The sequence below is a fragment of the Megalobrama amblycephala genome, linkage group LG1, assembly GCF_018812025.1.
Source record: "Megalobrama amblycephala isolate DHTTF-2021 linkage group LG1, ASM1881202v1, whole genome shotgun sequence".
In the NCBI taxonomy this organism is placed as follows: domain Eukaryota; kingdom Metazoa; phylum Chordata; class Actinopteri; order Cypriniformes; family Xenocyprididae; genus Megalobrama; species Megalobrama amblycephala.
The window spans coordinates 26989463-26999701 of NC_063044.1; the positions used below are offsets into that span (position 1 = coordinate 26989463).

At 38.1% G+C, this 10239-nt stretch overlaps 1 protein-coding gene across 2 annotated transcripts; it reads right to left on the reverse strand.

Annotated features, from left to right (window-relative positions):
• Positions 1-277: 277 nt before the first annotated feature.
• Positions 278-9647, reverse strand: aimp2 (aminoacyl tRNA synthetase complex interacting multifunctional protein 2). Of its 2 annotated transcripts, none has more exons than XM_048186970.1 (4): positions 9482-9647; positions 8732-8938; positions 4586-4820; positions 278-1006 (listed from the first exon to the last, which is right to left on the reverse strand). In XM_048186970.1, exons 1-4 carry the CDS (start codon positions 9494-9496, stop codon positions 618-620), a joined length of 846 nt encoding a protein of 281 aa, XP_048042927.1. In that variant the 5' UTR covers positions 9497-9647; the 3' UTR covers positions 278-617. The 2 variants fall into 2 exon arrangements, with proteins under 2 accessions (XP_048042927.1, XP_048042919.1); XM_048186962.1 differs by having other exon boundaries at positions 9374-9647.
• Positions 9648-10239: the final 592 nt, after the last annotated feature.

Sequence of the window (10239 nt, forward strand, 5' to 3'; positions counted from 1 at the left end):
TTAAAGAACGCCATAAATAGAACAAAATAAATCTGCCATCCTTTGGTCTAACACTCAGAAACATGACAGCAATCGTACTATTTTACATATGGCTGTATTAAAAAAGAAATCAATCCGTAAACGTCTGACCCGAAGTGAAAATGTTTAATAGGTTTTGCGAAAAAGACGCTACAAAGTATCACCTCTCATACATCAACATACCTGCAGGTCCTTGGGTTGACATTTCAAACGCTTCGTTTAACACCCGATATAATATGTAACACAAACACACAACATCTTCTAGTACAGCATTTTATTAGGCACAAGGCGGGAGGGAGTTGAGTTTACAGTAATGCCCTCTCTCTGAGTGTTTGACCTGGCCTGGGATCAGTTCCAGATCCACTCCAGTTAAATCACCAACATGACTTCATCAATGACATCATCACGTGTCATACTACAGACCTGAGCTCAGGTAACACCGGATTCTGGGATGTAACAGTGTTTGTTGGCAGAACAGGTTTACATTTGGTTATTGATGATGCCACATTGCATTTCCCTTTTCATTACACATTTAACTGTGGTGTATCGGTTTCCTGGTTTTAGCTAGAGTACGACCTGCACTGATCTCACAGCTTTCGTCACTGCAGTAACGGATACACGCAGTCGAAGTGGCCCAGGTTCTGGCAGGACTTGAGCCAGCGCTCTACGTTCGCCGGTGCAGAGCCGGTCTGACCGGCCTGCAGGACGCAACAGGCGCACACGACGTCGGCGAGAGAGAACTCCTGACCCAGAAGCCACGGCGAACGTCCCAGAGCCCCGTTTAGTGACCTCAGCACGGCCGCCCGCTCCTTGTTGCCTCCCTCGGCCAGCTGGAAAACTGCCGTGTCGATCCAGCTGTCCATCTGCGTGGCGGCGACCGGGTCCTGAGGTTCGGCACCCAAAAGACGGAAGAGGAAGCGTGCGACGTTGGCCTCCCCCTCGATGGGGCACATGTTCTGTGTGCTGAACTTCATCTGCAGCTTCGACACTGAAACGAGACATACGACACAATGATTAGCTACTCAATACTGCAACTACATTCTTTACAACACTATATACAGTTTATGGATAATATAACATTAAGGGAATATAAATATCATATTGGTTCTTATAACATTTTTTGCTAGGGTATTTTTTTTCTCAATTTTCCTCAGGATAAATGGTAACACTTTACAATAAGATTTCATTTGTTAATATTAGTTAACTACATTAGTGTTGTCAAAAGTACTGACTTTTAAAAATGTGATGCTTTGAGCACCGTTGAGCGAATTCCTAAACACCTCTGATTGGCCATTGTGTTCACACACTCATCAGATATGTCTGTGATTGGCTACAATGATCAACGCTTCAAAAACATGTTGTAAATAGTCATCAATCTATACACATAATTACAAAAATAATAATTGTAACCTAATTAAACGTAATCGTTTGTCAAAATCTAATAAACTGCTCCACCTATAAAGCAATGTTTTGTTTGTTTCTTTTAGCTAATGTCAAATGGTAGCCAAATATTTTCAGGAGGAGTCGTCCACCACAATCAACAGGTCTGGCTGGTATACACACCCAGCATTCACAATCGCATCTATTGCTGCCAAAAGCGCCTGTACTTTGGTACCAAGTTGATAGTGACATTTTAAAAATGTAACAATGCCTGCCTTTCTGCAGTACTGGTAGTACAGAGGTTTGTGGGAGTGCTCTGTGAAACGTCCGAGTTTCTATTTACAATGCGTTTTTTTCCAGCGTTGAGCATTGTAGCCAATCCCACATGTTTGTTGAACATCACTTTCAATCCAATCAAATAAGTTTAAGTTAGTCAGAATCCACTTTATACTGCTGAAAGAGTCTTAGTTCAGCTCTAGCTCACTGACTGAGATCCGCATGCTCGCAAACACGGAATAAGAAATCTGTGCAGTGTAGACAGCTTTTTTTGATTATAACTGTTCTGAAAGTTTCTGAAGAAGAACTCAGTTACGCCTCATTTTAAGGTGTCCTTGTTACAATGTAATTATATATTTAAGTACTGAGTAGTAATAATTGTACTTACTATAGGGTTAGGTATATGTAACTATGCAAATGTTAGGTAACACTTCATTTGGTTACACTTTATTTTAAGGCGTCTTTGTTACACTGTAATTATACATTTAAGTATTGCGTATTATTAAGTCACTACATGTACTTACTATAGGGTTAGGATTAGGGTTTGGTTTAGTTGCATGTAATTATGCATAATTTATAGTTATTACTATAGTAACTGCATGTAACAAATGTAACAGTGACACTGTAAAATAAAGTGTTACCCTTTATTTAACTGTCATTGTTACATGCAGTCACTATAGTAATAGCTATAAATTATGCATAAGTAAATATAACTAACCCTAAACCAATCCCTAATCCAGTGTAACACATACACTAAATAAAGTGTAACCATAATTTACTGTTACAGTAACTACAAGAAATATATGTAACAGACATGGTAAAATAAAGTGTTAGCGAGAGCTAGCAAGTGAGCTAGTGGTGAACTGAAGTGATTAAAAAGCTTCAGTGATTATAAAGGAATAACTTTTTGATCACTTTTCTCAGTATAACCTATTCGCAATTTGAAAAAGTTTTTTCAATCTGCTCAGTACACCCTGTAAAATTTCCACCAGAGATTTGCTTTTAATTACAGTACCATTCAAAGACTTTTTGAAGCGATTTTTTTTTTTAAGAAATTAATACTTTTATTCAGCAAAGGCAAATTAAACTTGAAATGTATAGTGTTACCTAAGATTTCTATTTAAAAAATGCTGTTTTGTTTTGTTCTTAAGCAGCAAATCATATTAGAATGATTTCTGAAGGATCATGTGACACTGAAGACTGGAGTAATGATGCTGAAAATTCAGCTTTGATCACAAGAATACATTACATTTTACAATATATTCACTTAGTCAACAGTTATTTTAAATTATAATAATAATCTGCAGTATTTTACTGTATTTTTGGTCAAATAAATGCAGCCTTGGTGAGCAAAAGAGACGCCCCCAAGCTTTTGAATGGTAGTGTACTTTTTTAAATTAAGTTAGGGTTTAATTAAGTTAGACTTTAGGTTTCCAAGAAAGTATCGCCAACAATCAAGTCAATAGAGAAAATGAATGAGATTTTATCTTCCAGAATGCTATTGAAGAAATATATCGTCCCCTTGGAATTATAAGGTTCTATCTGACATTTTTGTCAAAATTTAGTTATTCACAAATTCATATTCTGTGACAACTTATTTACATTATGTGATATTTCTTTTTTAAGTTGTGTATATTTTGGTACTTTTTTTTTAGTTGTTGCATAGTTGAAGAAGTAATTTAAATATTTTAAATGTGAAATATTTTAATTATATATATAGAGGGTGAAACATCTTTCAATGTTTATTAAACTTTGTTAAACACCTTTGCTGAAGCATTGTCTATTTTCTTGAAGTCTTAAAATGTCATAAATTTTACAATTTTAAGCCTTAAAAGTCAAATAGTCAATTATTTAATTGATGGGGTCTTGATTACAACAATAAATGTTAGCATGTTCTTTCAGCCCTACTGATGTCTAGAGAGAAAGCCATTTTCCTGTCCCTCTAGCTGCTTCCTGTCTAAACAAAGGGAAAATTAGACTTAAATGTTTCCTGCAATAATGTGTTAAATTAGCAATCATATTCCTACCTAAATTATTATAATAAAATATTTAGCACTGCTTTTTATGCTTAACTTGAACAAGAAAAAAAATATTCATTTAGAATATGAAATAAATGTCATAAAAAGCATTAAATTTAACTTTCTCATGCATGTCAACACAATGTTACAACACTAATTTTGTTTTAAAACAAATTCTAAGTAAACTGTGTTTCTTGAAAATTATTGCTTCAGTTAATTTTTTGGCAGAAAGAACCTTTTAGAATTAGATTTTTTAGAATTTAGATCTGCATTTGACCCGTTCCAAAAATCCCCATTTACAAATCTGAGAGGATTTTGATATTGTATATTTAGAATACATTTAGGGTCTCTGTCATTTTCATGTTTGAAAGAAACTTGTTCCCCATATAGTTTTTGCTATATGGAATGCAAAAACTTTGAAGCTCATTATTTCAAAACTGCTCAGAACCTTATAATTCCAAGGGGACGATATGATGGAAACCCAAGATCTCACTACACTGTAATATGTAGGATATTGCCTTTGAGATTTTCCATGAAACTGCCAGGAAAATTAATGTTGAAATGTTAATCAGACCACACTGCACACCAAAAACACTTTCAAATTCTGTGCCAGCGAGTCTTCAGGCATTTTGCCTTCAATATTTTAAAGTGCTGTATTTCAAGTGACACCCCCACTTTCAAGCTATTGCTTTCTTTTCAAGCTTATTTGTTCTGGCCTCATTCCTAGTTGAGTCGTATGCGTTTGGCATGACATCTTCACACATCCTCTAGTCTAGAGGAGTGTTAAGCAGATCAGTTTCACTCTGGTTACACAAGAGAACCATGATTCCTTGAATGCACAGCGGCCCTCCAGGAAAACACGTTCTGATAAATCTCTCTTTGTACCCTCTCACCATCTTTCCATATGAGAGTGAAACCAAGCTGAAAACGATGGCGGGCGTAGCTGTCTATGTGGCGCGGGCCCAGGCAGGACATGAGCGGAGGGGGCACGGCGCTCACAGACGAGTGCAAATGCACACTGGACAGCACCTGGTACCGCTGGCACAGCAGGCCATGAAGCACCAGCAGGGATAGAGGAGGACGGGCAGGGTTGGCGTTGATCACGATGTCCCTCAGCGCGCCCAGGTCCTGGAGGACAACAAGGAATGTGGAAATTCAGTAAGATTGAAGACTGAACAGTGAGTACAGTGAGTTACTTGTTTTCCAGATGCCGAGCAAACATTGAATCACGGGTGTGTCTAAAGTCAATTTACAACAGATTTCAAATGTGGTTCGATGCAAATTCAGTGTCTGGCGATCAGTTTTATAATATAGTGCTACAAAACATGAATTTATTTTCAAACGGACACTAAATTTACCACTCATGTTTTGGTTTACATCATGGAAGCTTGTTTCTAGGGCTGGGACAATGCATGGATTCTCGATTCATGATACAATTATACTGAATTGATTCTTATATTTTCCGAACATATCACAAATCATTTCTGAGCTTAGTTTTTAACAGCAGATGGCACTGCATGTTTTAGAAACACCATACTCTGCTTGCTTCAGTCAAGTTCATTACACACACCACTTGAACCTTCTATGAAATAATTATTCATAAAGTTCGTAAAGGTTGAAGTGAACTACAAGGGTGTTTGCAGTGGTCTGTTTACATTAATCTCGCACCATAAAAGTCGAGTGTTTTTAACCACTTACGTGACTCACCCGAATGCACAAGCGCTCTTCTTCATGAACATTCGAGTGTGCGGTTAAAAACTTGCCTAGAGCGCCATCTGCTGTTAAAAACTAAGCTCAGAATTGATTTGAGAGAGAATCGCGATACATTCAATACAAAATCAATCAATACGCGATACAAAATATCAGAATCAACGTATTGTCCGAGCCCTACTTGTTTCCGCTACGGAAATCTCACAATTCTGACATTTTTTTCTCAGAAATGAAGGATATAAACTTTTTCGAGGGAAAAGTCCCCAATTGTGAGATATAAATTTGCAATTGCGAGAAAAAAAAAAAATTATTATTTGTGGCAGAAACACTCTTCCATATTACACCTATCCACATTCAAATAAAAATAAATTGAGATGAATACCTCTCAGTTAGGGGTGTGCGATATTGACAAAAATTATATCTCAATATTTTTGGGCATTTTTTTCCAGTGACGATATTTAGATAATATTTTGCGAGTTTGTTTTTGCTACTTTGGCTGGTCTAGGTCATAGATTGTATAAAAAAATTAATAAACAAAAAAAAAAACATGGGCGACATGTCTCCACAAATCCCAGAAGCCAAAATATCCCAGAAACGATTGCTGCCAATTAGGTTATTCGGAGTCAAGAGTCTGTGTGATCCTGAGGTGGAGGCACGGTATAAAGGTCCCGGACATACTACCGCAGACTCGATCGCAAGCACTGCTGTCAATCTGATGTCATCACACCCCATTTTTATAACATCATATAACTAACTAAAACCAAAGTTAATGGGAAGACGAACACTTGAACATACGTCTGCGTGGTAAGAACTACCTAAAATGACAGAAATCATCTTTGGGGAAAAAAATGGTTTGAAGTGTAATTGATTTTTTTTTTTTTTGGCTTCCATCCCATTCGATTACATGGAGAGGGCAGGGCTTATGACATTTACTGCAGCCAGTATGTGTCACTTTTCAGGACATGTGCAGCAAACTTGGTCTAGGCGTCATATATTAATATGAAACAAAAACCACCAGTAGGTGGCGGCAAGTCCCTGTCTTAAGTAATTCATTGACTCATTCACTCAAGCAATCCAGAACGGATGATTCATTTATATAAGAAGCAAGTGACTGGATGCATCCGGAATCGCATACTTCCCTACTATATAGTAGGCAAAAAAACAGAATGTGACGAGTAGTGTCCCATGAGGCCACATGAGAGGATTTATGACTGGCAGAGAAGTAACACCGTAGGTCACAAGATAATGACAACATGAAAAATGTAGCGCGTCCATATTACATTCATACGACACAAATTCATACTATATAATAGAGATGCACCGATCGATCGGCCAGGGATCGGAACCAGTCTCACTTCTTACCGATTCCGAGCCGATCCGTTTTGTTACAAGCGGCACAGGCAATAACGTCAGCTGCGAGTTTTCGCTCTCTTCTCTGTCACGGTGAAGTGACACACGCCCGCGTGGGCGCCTCATCTCTCTCACTTGTCTCATTCGCTCCGGTTAAATAGTGCTTGTATTGCGCATGATTTTAGTTATTACCGCAGGTTTCGCACTCACACCAAAAGCGCATGCGCCACTGATCTATATAAGTGAAGCGAACAAGCCACGCTCAGTCACAGAGTCACAAGTACCAAAATGAGCGGCTTACTGTACTTAAACTGTCAAATACATACAAAAGTATGTCAAAACCAGGCAATCTTTCAGATAAACACAGTCAATTTTGAATCGTTAAATAGCTAAGAAAGTGAACCCAAGTTGTGTGTAACAGTATTGGGTCCGTTGAACACCATTCATAAGCTCTTAAAGGGACAGCAGTCCAATATTCCTGCTGCTGTCGGTCATGTTAATCAAAGAACAAAAGACAAAGAAAAAAAAAAAAAAATCACTTTCTGCTTTTGACTGAATACGTTTTATAACTTTAAAGCGGAACTCAGTAAGATTTGCGAAGCTCCCCCTACAGGTTCCTTCAGTGAATCACACTGTCGTAAATACTCCAAGCGCAGCTCTGGACTACAACGACTACAACGCTCACCAGCGCAGTAGTTTTGCAAATACAGTACAAGAAATCTCGATGGAGGTGGGTAATTTTCAAAATTGTCTTATAAAGTCATAATATATACATTGTTTTTGAATTACCGTAAAGCATTTTGTCACTCTCGCATGAACATGAGGCAAGGTTGTGTCGGGTCGGCGAAGCTCAACTTGCAAGTGCTGTATTCTGGCGTAGACGTGCCAGAGGGGGGTAGTGCTCACCTCAAACACACCACTACAAGTCAATTAACCGTCGTAAGGACTTAGAAAACTTTTTATGAAGGTAAAAAAAGTTACTTAGTTCTGCTTTAATAGTAAGAATTGATCTGTATTAATATTTACAATAAAGATTACAGAAATTAAGGTAACCAATGTAAAATAACACTGATTAGGCCACTTTAATTTCTGTAGTGTTTCTTACCTGAATAGAAACCCAGTTAACCTGAAAAAGTTTCATAGCTCTCTTTATTCTACTGCATTTATTTGAGCTTTTTATATTTTATTACTGACTTTTTACTTGTGTTTTTTTATGAAAATAAAACTTTGCATTGAAGAAAAGTTTGTGTTGTTTTTTGTTTGTGTATGCTGTCAATTATATTTCTTAGAAAGAAAATCGGAATCGGCAAAAATCAGTATCGGCAGATCACACTAACAAAAAATCGGAAATCGGCCAAGAAAATTGCAATCTGCGCATCTCTACTATATAGAACATACTTTTTTTTTTTAGCAGTCGCTAAGTAATTATTCAAAATAAGTACCTACTCAAGAGAGTATGCGATTTTGAAAGCAGCCACTGTCAGTGAATCATGGATTCAAATGATTCACTCAAAATCACGGATTCATTCAGAAACGAAACACAGCAATGTTGCACACAAATGTTCTGCTCCGGCTTTCTTACTTAACTACATCAATACGATATAAATATAAAAAAAAAAACATACAAGGGTTTTTTGCCCTCATAACTTGAATTATAGGAGCATTTGTCAATAACGAAACTATGCAGTGTGTGCTTCTATTTATTTATTTTGGTGCTTCCTTTATAAGCAATGAAGTTGTTATTACTTCAGTTCAGCTGCAGCGCAAGCTCAACGACTACCACGAGTTATATAAAACACTTCATTTTTGATACAAGATTTTTGCCATAATGCCCATCCCAAATTATGGCTGACAAAACAGAAACAGAACAAACAGCAAACAATCACAACTAGGTTAACCGGATTGACATGTTTAGACTGGTTTAGTGGAGACATTAGCATGTTTGAGAAAATATATGGCTGAACCATTGTAAGGCTGACCTTGCCCAGTAGGGAGTCTAGATCTGCCGTTCCTCTTAACACCGATTCAGCAGGAGCTTGTGAGAGTGTGGTGGCGTCCAAGTCTGCATCAGGAGTGGACACAGTCTTCGTGAGCCCGTCAACCATCGTCTTGAGCTCATACAGTCTTCTCAGGACTTCATCCTGTCGGTCCTCCAGCGCCTTCAGAGCAGGATCCACCTCCCCGTTCTGAGACACACAGATGAGAAGGGACAGTTTACATGCAACTGCATATAACTTCACACCACAAAACAACATTTGGCTGCATTAAACTAACTGTGGCTATTGCAAATGGACCATAATATACATATAGCTAGATCAATTTTCCATATCATCATCATCATCATCATCCTCCTCTTTTCGATTATGATCCATCTCTTTCCTAAGTGTCTCAGCGTGTTTTTGTTGTTAGTTCCTGGCAAGCAGTATTAAACTCAAAGAGTAATCATCAAACATCTCTCTGGAGAGCCAACCTCTCATTCCAGAGCACTGCAGCTGTCAATCATTCCCAACATGCATGTGTCTATTGCATCAGACAACCTGCGACTGTGTATCACACGCATTTGTATTATTTAGTGCTCATATGTGGCATCTGAAAGGTGAATTGATCAGTAATGTGATTACCTGAAGCGCGTGCTCGCTGCAGTTCATTCCCTGCGCGTGGATATTCGGTAACTTGTACATGCACGTTGGCAAATCAATCTTTATGTCACCGGGACTGACGGGCTTTACCTGGTACATGGGCATGATGACGGGTGACCAACGCACTCCAGTGCCAAAATAAAAGCACGGACTCCAGATATGTTTGTTTTTGACGGGATTTGTCGATTTCTCGACAGTCCGTCTAGCAGCCAGCTAACAGTAGCTGAGTGGAGAAAAGGCCGTCGCACGTCATTTCCGGTGAGAGTGAAAGCGCGCGCACAGCGACGCCAGAGGCTGAAATCTGCTTTGAGTTTATGAGCATTTGTTAAGATAGCAGAAGTCTTTGGCAAAGACTTGCTTTAGCTAATTCAGTACTGGCTCATTTTGAAATTTTGTAGACTTGTAGCAAAATGTGAAACTATGAAACCAAACAGTTGTTTTCCCCATACTATGGAAGGCAGTAGGGTTCATCAACTGTTTGATTACTCATATTCTTCAAAACAGCTTCTTTTGTGTTTAGCAGATGAAGGAAATTCAACAACTTGAGTATGAGTAAATGATGACCTTTTAAAAGGTTAGTTCACCCAAAAATGAAAATTCTGTCATTTATTACTCACCCTCATGTCGTTCCACACCCGTAAGACCTTCATTGATCTTTGGAACACAAATTAAGATATTTTTGTTGAAATCCGATGGCTCAGTGAGGCCTCCATAGCCAGCAATGACATTTCCTCTCTCAAGATCCATTAATGTACTAAAAACATATTTAAATCAGTTCATGTGAGTACTGTGGTTCAATATTAATATTATAAAGCGACAAGAATATTTTTGGTGCGCCAAAAAAAACT

Bases quoted from the DNA above. Each gene is read 5' to 3' on its own strand.
- aimp2 (XM_048186962.1), bottom strand. From the start codon at position 9,496: ATGCCCATGTACCAGGTAAAGCCCGTCAGTCCCGGTGACATAAAGATT. The intron at 4,821-8,731 runs GTCAGCCTTACA...GTTGTCCTCCAG, and splicing joins TAGACTCCCTACTGGGCAAG to GACCTGGGCGCGCTGAGGGA. The intron at 1,007-4,585 runs GTGAGAGGGTAC...GTCTCGTTTCAG, and splicing joins CACTCTCATATGGAAAGATG to TGTCGAAGCTGCAGATGAAG.